Source organism: Haemaphysalis longicornis, unplaced genomic scaffold (assembly GCF_048455015.1).
Source record: "Haemaphysalis longicornis isolate Haplotype H1 unplaced genomic scaffold, Haemaphysalis longicornis Haplotype H1 scaffold_11, whole genome shotgun sequence".
Lineage (NCBI taxonomy): Eukaryota > Metazoa > Arthropoda > Arachnida > Ixodida > Ixodidae > Haemaphysalis > Haemaphysalis longicornis.
Genome location: NW_027526214.1, coordinates 113,680,665 through 113,698,320, shown reverse-complemented (window position 1 = coordinate 113,698,320; position 17,656 = coordinate 113,680,665). Strand labels below are relative to the sequence as shown.

At 45.9% G+C, this 17,656-nt stretch overlaps 1 protein-coding gene across 3 annotated transcripts in view; it reads left to right on the top strand.

Moving 5' to 3' along the window:
• LOC144160889 (uncharacterized) overlaps positions 1 to 17,656 on the top strand; it is a 153,694-nt gene that overhangs the window by 106,391 nt on the left and 29,647 nt on the right. For all 3 annotated transcript variants that reach the window (XR_013320426.1, XM_077691995.1, XM_077691994.1), the window contains exon 4: positions 7,101 to 7,148. Coding sequence is in view for 2 of the 3 variants with exons in the window: in XM_077691995.1 (XP_077548121.1) it covers positions 7,101 to 7,148 (48 nt within the window). In the remaining variant the exon portion in view is untranslated. The remainder of the gene's footprint in view (positions 1 to 7,100; positions 7,149 to 17,656) is intronic.

Below are 17,656 nucleotides of genomic sequence, written 5' to 3'. Positions count from 1 at the left end.
GATGTAACTCTAAAACCGTAGTGCTTCAATTTGCCTAGGAGGATGGAGTGATCTACGGTGTGAATGCTTTTTTCAAGTCTAAGTACACGACAGCCACCAGTTTGTTATTGTTTAGGGCCGAGTTAATTGCTTGTGTTAAAGACAGCACCGCGGTTGATGTTGAGCGCTCGGAACAAAAACCGTGCTGTTGTGTACAAATTGTGTGGTATTTATCTAGGAATTTATGTATTCGGGCTGCAAGAATTTTCTTATATAGATTGTTAAGGACGCTCAGCACGGATATTGGACGATAACTCGATGGGTCAGTGGGGTCTCCCTCTTTGTAGATCAGTGCGACCCTAGCTTTTTTAGAGGACATGGGTACGTAGAAGCATGCAGAGAATGATTGAAAATATTACATAAGATAGGGCACAGTATATTCATGTTTTCCTTAAGAAACGGCACCGTGATGCGGTCTGGTCCGGCAGCCTTATTCGTAGACATATTTAATACAACAGCTTCAATATCCTTGAATTCAATGTCATACATATAGAAAGAGATGGTTTAAGGGTGTGCTTGAAAGGGGTACTCAGTCGAATTGTCAAATTTTGCTGCCAAGGCACGGCCGACGCTCGTGAAATATCGATTAAAGCTGTCAACAATACTTCCGTCTATGAAGTCGGCCAGGCCCTACTGTTTTGGGCTGTTGCCAGTAACTTCTTTAACTATTTCCCATATATTTTTAGTAATACCATTTGCGTGCTGTATAAGACGGCTATAATATTCTTTTTTGCGTATTTTAATAACCCACACTGATTTATTACGGAACATTTTATAATTGTGCAGGTAATACCTATTGTGTTTATTATTCTTCCATTTATGATACCAGTAGTCTTTGTTTTAGGGTGGAGAGGATGTTCTCTGTCATCCATGGGCACAGTGGTTCTTGGTAAGACCTAGAAGATATAGTTTTGCTGCTGTTATAGTTTTGTTGCGTCGGAAGAGGAAAGGTCGGCATCCGACCGAAACGTCGACCAATAAACAGTTTTGTTAGAAGTTTTTACCCATTTTTTACGATTTGTTACGGCAACCTAACAGCCCTTCTCGAAATCTATATATATATATGTGTGTATATATATATATATATATATATATATATATATATATATATATATATATATATATATATATATATATATATATAGTCTGAAAAATAAAAACAAACACAGAGCGCGAACAAAATAAGGTTAGTAGAGACAAAGACAAACGAGAAAGACGTAGAAAATAGAAATAAGTTTACTGACGTTTCAGCGAGAGGACTCCCTTTCTTCAGAGTACTTTGAAGAAAGGGAGTCCTCTCCCAGAAACGTCAGTAAACGTATTTCTATTTGCTACGCCTTTCTCGTTTGTCTCTGTCTCTACTAACCTTATATATATATATATATATATAGCATAAGCAGAGTCCGTCAATGCTTTTGACGGACTCTGGTATAAGTAGAGTCGGATACACAGCAAGAACAATAACAAACAAGGTTTACTTACGTAGCGGCAATGGGACTTGCCTTCATCACAGTAAAGTTACATGATTTTGGTGTCGCAAACATTTCGAACACATTTCTTATATAGGTTTGCAGAACACTGTGAGAAGGAGCGGAAAATGTTTCGGAAATGGAGAGTGTGCATACAGTCGGGCTACGCCTATGTTTCAACAACAACAAACCAACAAAAAAAGGGGGGGAAGCAACAGAGAGAAAAAGGGGTCGTGTTAATATTGTAGCGTTCAAGGTTGCACCATGACGAGTCAACGTATGCCGCGTGGGCTGCAAGTTCAGACAACGCGGGAAACTAGACAACCCCGGTTTGAAAAGAAAGGGAAGAGTATACAGTAAGGTATTCAGTGGCTGGGGAGACTGGTTGGGGCATCTGCGAAGATGGGTGTGCCCCCCGCGGATGAAGAGAATAGATAGGGGGCACAAAAGAGCATTTCACAGAAGCTAGCAACTGAACAGGAAATAGGTAGGGTCACAAAAGGTTAAACATGAATAGATCACAAAGAGTTAAACATTCTTAAGTGGTGGTGGGAACGAGGCCTCCTTCCCCAGGACAAATGGCATTGTTTAGCTGCATTAGGCTAATAAAGCTGCTGTATTAGGAGAGTTTCGGCGAATTCTGATGGGAAACTCGAGGATAGGAATAATGAACATAGTTATAAAAACTATGAAGCCGCTAATTTTAATCGAGATATAAGCACGTTAGTTTTCCGTAACTTTCATTAATTCCAAGTGTGGCTGACCCAAACTTATAAATGAGACAAGATTCCCGAACCTCGCGGTCGTGGTGCGTTTTGAAGGCAGATTCCAAAATCGTTGCTTTAAGATGTTCAAATGCATGCCCGGGACTGTTCACATGTCTTGACAGGGGCAAATAAGGGCAGCATTTTGCATGAGAGCGGTGAATATTGAACCGTATTCGGAAGGGCGTTTCAGTTTGGCCGATATATTGTTGCCTACAAACAGTGCACTATAGAAGATATACGACATTAGCGGAGTCACAGTTAAAGTTACTTTTTATATTTACGTATTAGTCTGAAGCCGTGCTGGTGGCGCGCTGTGTAGTGGTCATGTGTGGGCATACTTTACATCGGGGTTTATTACAGGGCATGCAGCTAGTAGTTGCCGGTCGGTTGATACCAGAGTTAGTAAGAAAGTCACCTAAATTCTTATTACGCCGCTAGACAACGCGTGGTGGTTCGGGGAATATGCTTTTTAAGCGGTCACTTTGAATTAGGATATTGTGATGTTTTTTTTAGCAGGGTTGAAACAATTGGAGCGGAGGATGAGTGGGTTAAAACTAAGTTAGTTTGCGGGTTCCCGTTCGGGGCTTTTTTCTTACAGATTTCGTTACGGTCTAATTGGTTGGCTCGCACAATAGCGTCGTCGATACCTTTTTCCGGGTATTTTTTATTCAGGAGGGCGGTCTTGAGTTCTAGACAGTTTGAGTCAAAGTCGACTTGATTTGAGAAAATTCTCCTAAATCGGTGGGCTTGGCTATAAGGTATTGCTGTCTTGCAGTGTCTGACATGGCTACGTCGTAAGTGGAAATACTGCCACGTGTCTGTCGGTTTTCTATACAGTTTAGTTTGAAGCCGACCTTGGAAGGTAGTAACGGTGACGTCCAGAAAGTTTACACTGTGTTCCGAATAGCAATAAGCAAGGGAAATACTAGGATGGGCTAGGTTAAATGCCTCAATGAAGGTGAGGAGCTCCGCCTCACCGTGTTGCCAGATCATGAATATGTCATCAATATACCTTTTATAGTACATTGGCTTTAAATTTTGGGTGTCAAGAAAATTTGATTCGAGGTGAGCCATAAAGATATTAGCGTAGTTAGGTCCGATTCGAGTTCCCATTGACGTTCCGCTGACTTGCACGTAATGAGCTCCGTCGAACTCAAAATTGTTAAGTTCAAGAATAAGCCTAAGGAATGCTTGGAGAGCAGAAGAATCGATAGGTTTGTCGCACGATGACTCCTCATACGCAAGGGATACAGCGGCGATGCCATCTTCATGGGGGATGTTAGTATACAGTGACGCAACATCAAGGGTGACTAGAAGGCAGTTATCAGGAATTTCAATTTTTGAGATGTCTGAGAGAAAGTGATTGGTATCCTTGATGAAGGAGGGAAAGCTGGGCGGAATGTCGCAAATGAGATTATCCACATAGCGCGAGAGGTTTTCGGTAACAGTGCCAATGCCAGAAACAATGGGGCGCCCTGGGTTGTCCGCCTTGTGAATCTTTGGGAGAAGATAGAATTTACCGGCTACTGGGCTTAAGGGGATCAGGGAACGAGCCGTGGTTTCATTTATTGTTTTATTTTTAACAAGCTCAGCAAGTTTATCTTTGACAATATGCTTATAATCTTGAGTGGGATCATTGGGTAGTGCTTTATAGAACGGCGATACTGATAGTTGCTTATTGGCCTCGTTAACATAGTCGGTTTTGTCAAGGATTACGATTGCGCCTCCCCTTTCGGTAGGTTTAATAATTATGTCGGGACAGCTTGCGAGTTCCTCTAGGGCTTTCTTTTCGTTGGTAGTCATGTTGTGGTGGAAAGAAATTTGTGTTTTGTATGCTTTTCGCACATCGCGTTGGACAGCTTTGATGTACATGTCGAGGCAACTATCACGCTGTGTGGGAGGGTTCCAGTGCTTATAGCTAGGTAGGGTTCTGCACTCCTCTTCCGTCGCGGGGTGATCGTAGAAGTATTCTCGTAGCCTCATGTTTCTGGCGAAGTTATTTAAGTCCTTAAAAAGTTGAAATTCATCAAAACCACCAGTAGCCGGGCAAACGTTTAGGCCTTTGACAAGACGTTCATCTGAGCTGGGGACAGGGTTATACTTGAAAGGTTCATTACATTCCCGGTAAGGTTTTCTTTTGTGACGGCAGGCGAGGGAAAAATATTAGTACAGGGGTTTAACTGAACTTTTTGGGGTGCAGTAGTCGAAGCATTTATTACAGCCGTAGTGACATTATCGGCCGTATTGTCAGAGTTGGGGCAGTTACTAGTGCAGGAGCTAGTTAGGTTCTTACGCATGTGGCCAGTGTTAGAAATCTTATCTCGGTTAAACTTTCGGTCTTTTGTTCGGGATATGGCGGAGGCCGTCTTAGATTCGTAGTTGCTTAAAAGGTTCAACTCTCTTTTGCTTAGTTCCTGACTAAGTAGTTCCTCTTTCTTTCGGAGAGAATGGGGCATAGTTTCGTAGTGATTGAGGATTATTTCAGTTAATTGTAAAGATGCTTTATCAAGTACCTGTTTCCACTTATTCATGTTGGACGGGGAGAGTTCGGTAGTAGCACGTTTTATTCTAATCCTAAGACCCCTGGGAGCGACCGCGGCAGTCAAGTACTGTGCAACAGCGGAAACGTGCAATTCGGAACGTATGCGCTTTTTGGTGATATTCCTTAGCTTTAAAAACTGTTTTGAAACGGGGAAGGAGGCCGCGTTACCTGTTTTTTTGTGTTGTAGTCAGTTGCTGCTATGCCGATTGTTTCGAAGGTTGTAAGGGCATGTGGCACGGAGGGCTGGATTTTGGACCCCGGAAGGTCCGGCAGACGCGCTGCTGTTGGTTTTCGTGGGCTCCGCGGTCGCTGAAGATGCGGAGGTTGGGCGTGGCATGCTGTTGGTGCGGCGCCGGTCAGGGAGCTTCTTAGCTTCATTGGGAGTTTCTTTGAGGCATTTAACCTAGCCCATCCTAGTATTTCCCTTGCTCATTGCTATTCGGAACACAGTGTAAACTTTCTGGACGTCACCGTTACTACCTTCCAAGGTCGGCTTCAAACTGAACTGTATAGAAAAACGACAGACACGCGGCAGTATTTGTACTTCCGAAGTCGCCATGTCAGACACTGCAAGGCAGCAATACCTTACAGCCAAGCCCAACGATTTAAGAGAATTTGCTCAAACCAAGCCGACTTTGACTCAAACTGTCGAGAACTCAAGACCGCCCTCCTGAATAAAAAATACCCGGAAAACGTTATCGACGACGCTATTGTGCGAGCCAGCCAATTAGACCGTAACAAAATCTGTAAGAAAAAAGCCCCGAACTGGAACCCGCAAAAAAACTTAGTTTTAACCTACTCTACCTCCGCTCCAAGAGTGCCAACCGTGCTAAAAAAACATCACATTATCTTAATGCAAAGTGGCCGCTTAAAAAGCATATTCCCCGAACCACTACGTGTTGTCTACCGGCGTAATAAGAATTTTATGCTAATAAGACTTTGTTACTAACTCTGGTATCAACCGACCGGCAACTACTAGCTGCATGCCCTGCAATAAACCCCGATGTAAAGTATGCCCACACATGACCACTGCACAGCGCGCCACCAGCACGGCTTCAGACTACTACGTAAATATAAAAGGTAACTTTAACTGTGACTCCGCTAATGTCGTATATCTTCTAGAGCGCACTGTTTGTAGGCAACAATATCTCTGCCAAACTGAAACGCCCTTCCGAATACGGTTCAATAATCACCGCTCTCATGCAAAAAGCTGCTCTTATTTGCCCCCATCTAGACATGTGAACAGTCCCGGGCATGCATTTGAACATCTTAAAGCAACGATTTCGGAATCCGCCTTCAAAACGCACCACGACCGCGAGGTTCGGGAATCTTGTCTCATTTATAAGTTTGGGTCAGCCACACGTGGAATTCATGAAAGTTACGGAAAACTAACGTGCTTATCCCTCGATTAAAATTAGCCGCTTCATAATTTTTATAACTATGTTCATTATTCCTACCCTCGAGTTTCCCATCAGAATTGGCAGAAACTCTCCTAATACAGCAGCTTTATTAGCCTAATGCGGCTCAACAATGCCATTTGTCCTGGGGAAGGAGGCCTCGTTCCCACCACCACTTAAGAATGTTTAACTCTTTGTGATTTATTCATGTTTAACCTTTTGTGACCCTACCTATTTCCTGTTCAGTTGCTAGCTTCTGTGAAATGCTCTTTTGTGCCCCCTATCTATTCTCTTCATCCGCGGGGGGCACACCCATCTTCGCTTCTGCCCCAACCAGTCTCCCCAACCACTGAATACCTTACTGTATACTCTTCCCTTTCTTTTCAAACCGGGGTTGTCCAGTTTCCCGCATTGTCTGAACTTGCAGCCCGCGCGGCATACGTTGACCCGTCATGGTGCAACCTTGAACGCTGCATTTTTAACACGACCCCTTTTTCTCTCTCTCGCTCCACCCCCCCTTTTTTTGTTGTTGTTTTTGTAACATAGGGGTAGCCCGACTGTATGCACACTCTCCATTTCCGAAACATTTTCCGCTCCTTCTCACAGTGTTCTGCAAACCTAGATAAGAAATGTGTTCGAAATGTTTGCGACAGCAAAATCATGTAACTTTACTCTGATGAAGGCAAGTCCCGTTGCCGCTACGTAAGTAAACCTCGTTTGTTGTTGTTCTTGCTGTGTATCCGACTCCTTTACTTATACTAATTCTGCGCGCTTTGTGAGTTTATCTTTCTCTTGTTTTATATATATATATGTATATATATATCTTGTTGATATAAATGCGTTTTGGTTTACAGCTTTGATTTGATGTGTATCTTTTTTTCTCCAGATGCGGGCGTTTTTCGGCTGCTACAAATCCAATGCTGTTTTCGGAAATGTAACGTATCTCTTTCTTTAATCTAGTTCATGGGAAATCAGTTAAATAAAACTCCATTAATACATTAATTTTGTCAAAACGATATCTACTTAAAAATACCCTTGTCGAAACCGTTGGCTTAAAGGGACACTGAAGTGATTTGTAAACAATGCCGGATTACGAGCGCAAATTGTAGTGCGGAGTCCCTAGGCCCTGTTTCGACCACTCTGAGCACGTTTACGCGAATTTATTTAGTAGAAAAATTAATTCGAAAAGGCTGTCGTCCTCTCTGCACTCTCGCCCATTTTGGGTGGCGTTTTCGTGTGACGTCAGCAGGAGAGCAGCTGGCAATTGGCTGCGCTACTGCACGGCTCGCCGACCTTCCGCGACCGAGTCAGTCGGCCCAACGTTTAGTCCGCCGGCCCCCGACGGGTCGTCGCAATTCGCTCGATCAGTTGAAACTAAGCCACAACACGTTTGGGAATGGAAGAATTTGCCTTTCTTTACTTCGTTAGTTTGTACACTGTATCTAGCTCCAAGTCAAGGTCGCTTAACACAAGCGCACGTGCGACGCTTCGCTGACTGGTACGCCAGTAGGAAAATATAAGGCCTCTTTAAGGGGGAGAACAGTCAGGGAAGTGAATATAGGTACTAAGGAAATAAAATCAACTGATATTTTTACCGTACAGCGTAAACCTAGGGTGCGGGAAGCACTTTTTTGCGCTGGGCAAACAAGCACAGCGGTCAGCAGCACGACTACGCATCTGCGAACGCTTTTCCGTTTACGAAATGCAATTCCTAGACGTGAGCTATTGTGGAAACTCGGGGGACGCTTACTGCACGAGCGCAATACAACAAATAGTCACCTAAGCTGCTTAAAATACTAAAACTAAATAAAAGTGTAAACTGGTTATACATTATATACCTTTTATTTCGACAATCACGCAGCCCCCAGTGCCTTACGACCTATTGATGTTGCTGGTCCTCCACGGAATATGCAGGTCTCGATTGGCAGCTCGTTACTCGGACGTTGATGGACGGCCCGCGAGGCAGTATTTCTGTGAAAGCGTTCATCGCACTGTAGAAATGTGGAAGGGTCAACCTTGTACACCCGAGTGGCTGCAGGAAGTAGAGAAAGTGTTGTCTATGCCCCGTTTTTAGACATAACACGCTGGCTTAGGCAAAGCTAGCGTTTGTTATCTGTAGCACGTTTTTGTGATGTCTGAAACCGGTAATAAAGAAAAAAAAAGTGGCCTAGTGGTTTGGAGCGCTAGGTATGTAGTCGCAAGTGTTTTGCCAGTCGCAAGTTCGAATCCTCGCGGGTAAATGCTTTTTTTTTATAAGTTAACTTTTTCGTTTTTCGCCGATGTTTTCTATACTGAGTTCATCTTTTTTTGGGCCGCAACGTTCATTGCTCCACGAACTAGTCCACAGAACTCGCTTAGGCTGGCACTGACGCGCTAGCGAGTTCTCGTTGTCGTGCTGTTGCCATAAGCACCGACTGCTTGCGGGCAGCGGGCACAGCCCAGAATCAACAGAACCTTGGCCTGGTGCGAACACGCTTTTTACGATACAGGCGTGAGTGAGGAAAGCTCCAAATATGGGGGAAAAGCGCATGTATTTGAGCGTCTGCGGGGACGCGGAGGGCGTTCATGCACTGCGTAGGCCTCAGGTAGTGAATGCTACGATTCCAAGCCCTCCTGGGAGGCTTAACTTATGCATTTTACAGCCGACAACATGGCAGAAGCGCGGTACTACGATTACTGGCATATTGAAAATGCCCATCCAACGACGCCATCGGATGTCAAACATGTTGTTTTACCCCGCGCGGGGCACCTTGAGTATTCATGGTGACGGTGAGCAGCGACACCGCGGACCCCGAGCTCCCAACATAAGCCGTGTCCAACCGTGGCGACGTGTTTAAAGGTGAAGGGTAGAAGCCGTAAACGGTGGCCGTCGGAGCCTTGGTCCAGCTCCGGCCGATGAGCTCCCTGCCTGTCAACCAGGCAGGGAGCTCCGGGACCTCTTTGACTACCAGGGTAAGGTCAAAGGAGAAAGTACCCCCGTCTCCCTGCTTTTATACTATGCTTTATGGTATTGTCTAAAACCCCCTCCAACCGTGATCGGCCCCCTAAAAGGGGCCGCACCGAAGTATCGTTTCCCCCATTGCCATCTTTGACATTTCCTGAACCAGATAATTTTTCTCGATTTCTTGTGATGGAATTGCTCAATCCAACCCACCCTCTTGCATCTCAGTCAGTCTTCTTGATCGCCAAGTATCTTGAAGCCATAGTAGGAAAATCGTATAAATGCAAAAAACAAAGGTCTGGTGAACTCTTAATTGAAATAAATGACAAGCAGCAGTCTGCAAAGCTTCTAGCTCAGACTAGACTGGCTGATCTTGACATCCGGGTCACACCGCATCGGAGCCTCAACAGCTCGCAGGGTGTGATATCCGAGACAGACCTCCTGAACGAAACCGATGCGGATCTCTTTGCCGGCTTGAAGGATCAGGGCGTCACTGCCGTGAGACGCATCACTATCCGTAGAGACGACAAGGAGATTCCCACCAAGCACATCATCTTGACCTTTGACCGCGCAGTTCTCCCACAACATATATATGCAGGTTTTATCCGGTGCTCAATACGTCCGTACATCCCGAACCCGCGGCGCTGTTTTAAGTGCCAGCGGTTCGGGCACGGTACGAACTCTTGCCGTGGCCGAACGACGTGTGCGAAATGCGCGGCGCACGATCATCCTAGTGACAACTGCCAATCCGATACCCTCACTTGTGTAAACTGCGGGGGACCGCATGCAGCGTACTCCCGCAAGTGCGAAAAGTTCCAACTCGAAAAAAAGATAATCAACATCAAGGTAACCGAGAACATCACCTTCCCGGAGGCGAGAAAGAGGTTCGCCTCTTTCCCTCTGGGGAGGTACGCTGACGTGGCTCGCCGGGGGGCGGAGCGGCGTCTGGTGTCCACAGGGACCCAGTTCAGCGAGTCTGACCTGGTCCCGCCCCCGCTCCCCGCTGGGTTGCCTCACGCAGCCCAACCCGGCACCACGCCGCTTGCTGAGGCAGCAGCGGTTGTGGTGCAAACCACTCCTGTCGGGACCGGTGCCGCTCCCGCCTCTGTCTCCCCGTCCTCCAGTGCGTTGGAGGGTACCAAGGTGATGGACACCACGGGCACCGCACCGGCTCCCACCGCCACAGCACCGCCTGTGCCACCTCTGGCGCCCCCGACGGTGGCGGCTCAAACGAAGGGCTCCCGAAGGGGGGCGAAGTCCGGGGGGCCCGGTCCGTCGGGCACCCCTCGGACATCTGACGACGAGATGGACGTCGGGCCGTTCCTGCCTGCAACGTAGCGCAAGGAGCGGCCACCGACTTCCAAGCCTGCAGAAAGGCCCAAAAAGCCCAATCCAAGAGTAACAGCCCCGAAAGACGACACATGAACACACACGAACACACACATTCCAATCATTCTTAAATTTAAATAATGGGAACAGAAAATATTATCCAATGGAACTGCAGAGGCCTCCTAAAAATCTTGACGATGTGTATGAGATTCTGCATGCCAGTCAGCCAAGTATTATGTGTCTCCAGGAAACCCACCTCAACTCTAAACAAACAAATTTCTTAAATAGGTACATGATATTCAGAAAGGACAGGGTTGGCTGCACCCACTCTTCAGGAGGTGTGGCCATTATCGCCCGGAAATCATTACCATGCCACCCTGTCACTTTAAACACTCTCCTCGAGGCTGTAGCGATCCGTACCATAATATTTAATAGGTTGATAACGGTATGCTCTATTTACATCTCTCCTGATTTTGCACTTCTGAGCTCTGATTTCGAGGCACTGGTTGACCAGCTGCCCGAACCATACATACTAACAGGCGACCTTAATGCGCACAACTCTCTTTGGGGCTCCACCAGAACGGATGCCCGAGGTCGTCTGGTAGAGAAGTTCCTTACATCCTCCGGAGCATGCCTTTTCAACAAAAAACAGCCTACATACCATAACTTAGGACACAATACATACTCGCATCTTGACTTGGCTATTGGTTCCGCAGTTCTCTTTCCATGCCTTGATAGGGGTGTGGGCACGGACCCATATGGTAGTGACCATTTCCCCACTTCATTAACGTATATAGGTATAGGCCCGAGCAGTCCATCTTCCCATAAAAGGTTTAATGAATCACAAGCAAACTGGAGCACATTCACACAATCATCTCAACTACACCCCACATCCATAAAACACCTACACGTGGAGGAAGCCGCCCAACTCGTCTGGGCGCACATCCTCGACGCCGCCGAAAAGTCCATTCCCCAGGCCTCCAGTGGGTCCCGCTGCCCAAGGAGGCCCTGGTGGAACGAGGACTGCAGGCGGGCGCGAGAGGCCCAGAACAAGGCGTGGGGTGTCCTTCGCCGGTACCCCACGTCGGACAACCTCATTTCTTTTAAACGGACGAAGGCTTTTGGGAAGCGAGTGCGTCGTGAGGCGAAAAGGGAGAGTTGGCGCACCTTCCTCACTTCCATCAATTCATACACTGATACACACAAAGTCTGGACACGAATACGAAAACTAAAAGGACAACAGACACACAGCCTGCCCCTGGTTAGTACAACAGGGGACACACTGGAAGACCAGGCTAACACACTTGCACAACACTTCGAACACGTGTCCAGTTCAGCACACTACACAAACACTTTCATAAAACACAAAACATCTGTGGAAAAGAAGTCCCTGCGTGATAACAACAAGTCGCACACTTCTTACAATTCTTGTTTTTCAATTCATGAGCTGAAGGTTGCTCTGAGCACATGTAAGACGTCAGCTCCAGGTGCAGACAAAATCACATACACCATGATACAACACCTACACCCAGACACTCTTGAAACACTCTTACACCTATACAATAAAATATGGCTTTCGGGGCACATTCCTCGCTCTTGGAGGGAAGCCATAGTAGTGGCTGTCCTAAAGGAAGGGAAGGACCCTTCCTCTCCTGCCAGTTATCGCCCCATTGCCCTGACAAGCTGCCTGTGTAAGCTCTTCGAGAAGATGATAAACAGGACACTTGTGTACTTCTTAGAGTACAATGGTCTTCTCGAGAGCTGAAAGGCGGGCTTCAGGGCGGGGCGATCTACCAACGATCAACTCGTTGAGTTAGAGTCTTATATCAAAGATGCTTTCCTCCACAAGCAGTACTGCATGACGGTCTTCTTTGATCTTGAAAAGGCGTACGATACTGCTTGGCGGTACGGTATCCTTAGCGACTTGAAGACCTTTGGCATGTCGGGTCACATGATGAACACGCTTGCCAGTTACCTGTCTGAAAGAACGTTTCGCGTGCGAGTTGGAACTGCACTTTCTAGGGTTCATGTGCAGGAAAACGGCGTGCCGCAAGGTGGAGTTTTAAGTTGCACCCTTTTTATTGTAAAAATGAATTCTCTTCGTCAGGCACTACCACCATCGATTTCCTCCTCTATTTATGTAGACGACATTCAATTATCCTTTAAGTCTTGTAACCTGTCTGTCTGCGAGCGCCAAGTCCAGCTTGGTGTTAACAAGCTAGCTGGTTGGGCAGACAGACACGGTTTTAAATTTAATCCAGTGAAGTGCACTTGTGTCTTGTTTTCCAAGAGGCGTGGCATCCGGCCGGATCTAGACATTCATCTCAATGGTGTCTCGATTCCTGTCAAGAAAGAACACAAGTTTTTAGGTATAATCTTTGACGAAAAGCTCACATTTATCCCACACGTAAAACAACTAAAACATAAATGCTTAAAAACAATGAATATCCTGAAGGTTCTGTCGCACATCTCTTTCGGTGCTGACAAACAACTTCTTTTACGTGTTTTTACCAGCTTGATAGGCTTACGACTGGACTATGGTAGCGTTGTTTATGGGTCAGCCACTAAAACATCCCTCAGAATGCTGGACCCTGTGCTTCATCTAGGGCTCCGCTTGTCATGTGGTGCCTTTCGGACTAGTCCAGTCGAAAGTCTGTATGTAGAGGGCAACAAATGGAGCCTAGAACGTCAGCGAACCTACACAGACTTGCTTTATGCTTTTAAAATCTCATCAATGCCTCACCATCCTTTTACATCAGTTTTTTATGATACATCCTTATCTCAACTTCTTACTAATCGTCCACCAGTCTCTGCTCCCTTCGCTTTCAGAGTAAGAGAAGAAGCGTCGCAACTTGATGTCATGTTCTCAGACACCATCAAAACCTCCGCTACTGAACTTCTAGTACCGTGGCAGCTTCGCCCGTTATCATGTGATGTATCTTTTATAAGTGTAGAGAAAAACAGAGTGCCTAGAAGCGCGATCGTGCAACATTTCTTGTCCCTGCAGCACAAATATAAGTGTGCTGAATTTTACACGGATGCTTCAAAAACTGCCACAACTGTTTCCTGTGCTGCGCATGGTGGCACCTTTAATGTCTGTAGAACTATGAATAGAAATACAAGTATCTTTACGGCAGAGGCCTATGGCATACTTCTTGTAGTTCAACATATTGTTCTGAGTCGAATTACGAAATCTGTAATTTATACTGATTCTTTAAGTGTTGTGCGTACATTATCCTCACAGAAGTCTAAAAACCATGTGGTCAATGCTCTCATTAGTACTATTATGTCTGTGAATGCGTTAAACCTTGAGGGGACCGTGTGCTGGGTGCCAGGGCACTCTGGAATTCCAGGTAATGAGACCGCAGACCGAATGGCGGCCGCTGCTGCCCTTACAACTACCGTTGACATAACAACAGTACCCTACACCGACCTCAAATCGCACATCAGACAACACCTTCGCACAACATGGCAAGCACACTGGAATCAACAGACTGACAACAAACTACACATTACAAAGCCACTCTTGGGAGCATACACCACTGATACTCACAACAGACACAACGAAGTTACCCTGGCTCGATTACGGATAGGCCACACGCATGCAACACATTCCCACCTGCTCACGGGATCTCCTAGACCTCTGTGTAGAAGGTGCGGGGAGGGCCTATCCGTAGTCCACATACTAATACCATGCAAGGCACTTCACACAACACGACACAAACACTTCAGAGAACTCTACAGACAACATATCCCACTACATCCATCGCTGTTCCTAGGGGACGATGCCAGTGTTTCTATGAAACGTGTGTTTGATTATTTGTCAGATGTTAAGTTTTTAAACCTTATCTCATATCACGCATAATCAAATCTGGCCCTATACACCAGCCATCACCACTACTTTTAATTGATTTTACTATGTCCGATTTACATGTTTTTATACCTACCCTTTTGTGGTAATCACCTCGCTTCATTATATAACTTCTTTTCTGGCGCTCTTTGCCCTCGTTGGCCTTGCGCCATGAAACACCAACCACCATCATCATCACATGTTGTTTTACAGAACCGAAACCGAAACTTGTTTGATTGCTAACCTTCGGCATCGTCCAATCACGGTGCCCCCTCCTCTCAACGTCACAGCTTAGTTGGTGCGGCCGCCGCAAACCGCGCATGGCAGTTTTTCTTCTTTCGCACTTTGTAAAATATTTACCGATTTGTCAACCGGATAAACGATGAAAAGTGTGCTAATTTGAGCCAGTCTACGCAGTGCAAGCAAAAACGGGAGCTTGACAAATTCACTTCAGTGTCCCTTTAAGCATGCCGCGAAAAAATGTCGCGCCAGAAATGTATTAAATGAGACTGATTGTTTTAGTACAACATTGCTGTTAGCAATTTCTTTTCTAGAAATGCTGTGTAACTCCCTTTAAATTTTATGCTTCTGGTACGTTAGTCTATGATTTATTTGTGGCGGTTGGTTTCTCTTGATAAGTTTTTCACTTCAGAGAGCCGCGTTATCAATCACTCAGGTGTACAGTTTGCTAGGGGGGAAAAAGCCCATTCTTTCAATGAAAACAGCTGTTTAATGATTACCCCAAAGCAGCTATTGCCGCCAAAATAACTGAGTCATTTATATCCAGGACACATAGTAGGTTCGCCATTTCGCCATCGTGTATGCTAGTTTTACGAGGAGTGAAGGCGAAAGCACCATTGTGTTGTAGTTTATTTGCCTAGAAAACATGACTCGTTGTTGTGTAAAACATGGTTTCTCTGTTTTTTATCATCATTCATTTTAAACTAGCAAGCACTAAAACAATTGCGCGGAATGACGCTTTGCTCAGCAATTTATTTTTAATTGTTTATAGATTATTGCAGGTTTTCCTGAAATGCAAAACAAAATAATTTAACTCTCCCTCACTCTCTCCAAACATGGTTGCGGTTCCCGCTTCTGCAAATACTATACTTGTCCAATAGGTCTGTGTGTTAATTGTAAATCAACTCGGCAATTTTTGTGTCTAATACTTCGAGAATTTCGTAAGCAAAAGACTACAACGTTGGGTGATGCTATGCCTCAGCGTATTTGTATGCAATAAAATAGTGCTTGATCTTCAAACTTTACGCGTCTGCAAACATCGGCGAGTGCCTGTGATGGGCAACAGTGGTTTCTGTAATCTCACTTTGTGATGGACTTAAAATTAAGTATAACGATTTATCCAAATAGCACATCTCAAGAAATTATTTCTGAAAGTAGCCACAATTAAGTATTTTATTTTCTCAGGGTGCATCTTGGCGCTCAATACATTATAGGTACCATTTACGTAAATTATTACGAGTAATCCGGGCGTCCAAACACCACCGCGAAACGTCCGAGTTTTCATAATTTTCCGGAAATGGATGACCCCGTAAGCAAGCGTTTGTGTACTCAACAATTGTCCCCAATTTGGAAGGAAATACCGAAGGGCAGACAATTTCGACTCGATGCGCAACAAGAACGTCTGACCCTAATACCAGAACCGGCCTTTCGCACGCGCATTGGCAATAGCGTTTGCGCAGATCCCACGCCGGATCTGACTTTCATGAAAGGCGTTCCCGTTGGCGCACTGTTACAATACGCCGGAAAGTATGGGCAGCGACCATTATATCGTTTCTATAAACCTAAAGGCGGAACCGTCCAAACCTTAGGGAAACAAAATAAGAATAACGAAATGGGACGCCTTTCGGGCCCTTTGACCCACAGATCTAGGAACTGGGGTCGATGTAACGAAAATCGCTGACATAGACGAACGGACGTACTACTCCGCCAACACGTGGAACGCTCCACGGAGACCATTCCGGAGGAAGCTGAGCTTCAATTTACAGGTGCCAAGCTCCTACACGTGTGAGAAGCAAACTCCATCCTACAGAAACGTCTGAATGAGCAGAAGTAAGAGAAGTCCCTCAGGAGGCGAATAGCGCGGCTGGATAGAAACCTAAGATACTATGCGAATCAGCTCTCGCGTCAACACTGGAATGTGGCCTGCGAGCACATAAACCTTCAGTAGGGGTTGTCTCAATAATGGAACATCTTACACAGCCTCATGAACCCAGAGAACAGTAAAACAACACAACGACAGAACATAGGCCGGTTATTGCACGAGAACAATAATACGGGGGCCGAAATACTTGCAGAAATCATAGATAACTCCTGGACGAACTTTAAGACTCAACTCATACTACGCAGCAATGGACAAGCCAAAACTAGACCGCCCCATAACCACGTTCGAGGTTTGCCTTGCAATACACGACTTGCGCCTTAAATCCGCGGCTGGTCCGGACGGCGTAACGAATAAAATGATTTGAACTCTAGATGACGGATCTATCGAGGCACTAACCAAATTTACGAACGACTGCTGGGAAACTAGCCGCCTACCACACCAATGGAAAACGATGAGAGTAGTCATGATACCGTAGCCTGGGGAAAAGCTACACCTTGAAAACCTCGGGCCTATATCTTTAACGTCGAGTTCGGGGAAGCTTCTGGAGCATGTGGTGTTAAGCAGAATAAATGTCCACATGGAGGAAAACGACCTGTACCCTCACGCCATGATCGGTTTCCGCGCGATATTATTGACCCAGGACGTGATGTTCCGCATCAAACATCAGATAACCGACGGCGAAGGCAGCTTCCCGATCGACACCAGAGCGATTCTCGATCTTGATCTCATCAAGGCGTTCAACAGTCACGAGGCGATTCTTGGGAGCATCGAGAGACTTGGTAGGGGGAAATGAGCACACATTTACATTAGAAATTCTCTTTCTGATAGAACAGCATGCGTAGTGATTAGAAAAAGCGAATCGAGCTAATTTGAGATAGGAAGCTGTGGGATGCCGCAAGGCTCTGTACCTTTACCATTTCTATTTAACACCGCCATGATGGAATAACTCCACAATTTAGATGAGATAGCCACTCTACATCACAGCCTCTACGCCGCCGACTGGACCCTACTGGTCACGGGAGGTAGCGATGGACAGGTGCACGGCCCGTTACATAGTTGAATAGACGCGATAATTGATTACGTCCGCACTCGAGGCAATGAGTGCTCCTCTAAAAAATTCGATCTTTTATATACAGACCCGCCAGCAGAGGGCGCACACGGTACAACGGTGCACCCTGATACACGGAACATCGAGCTCTA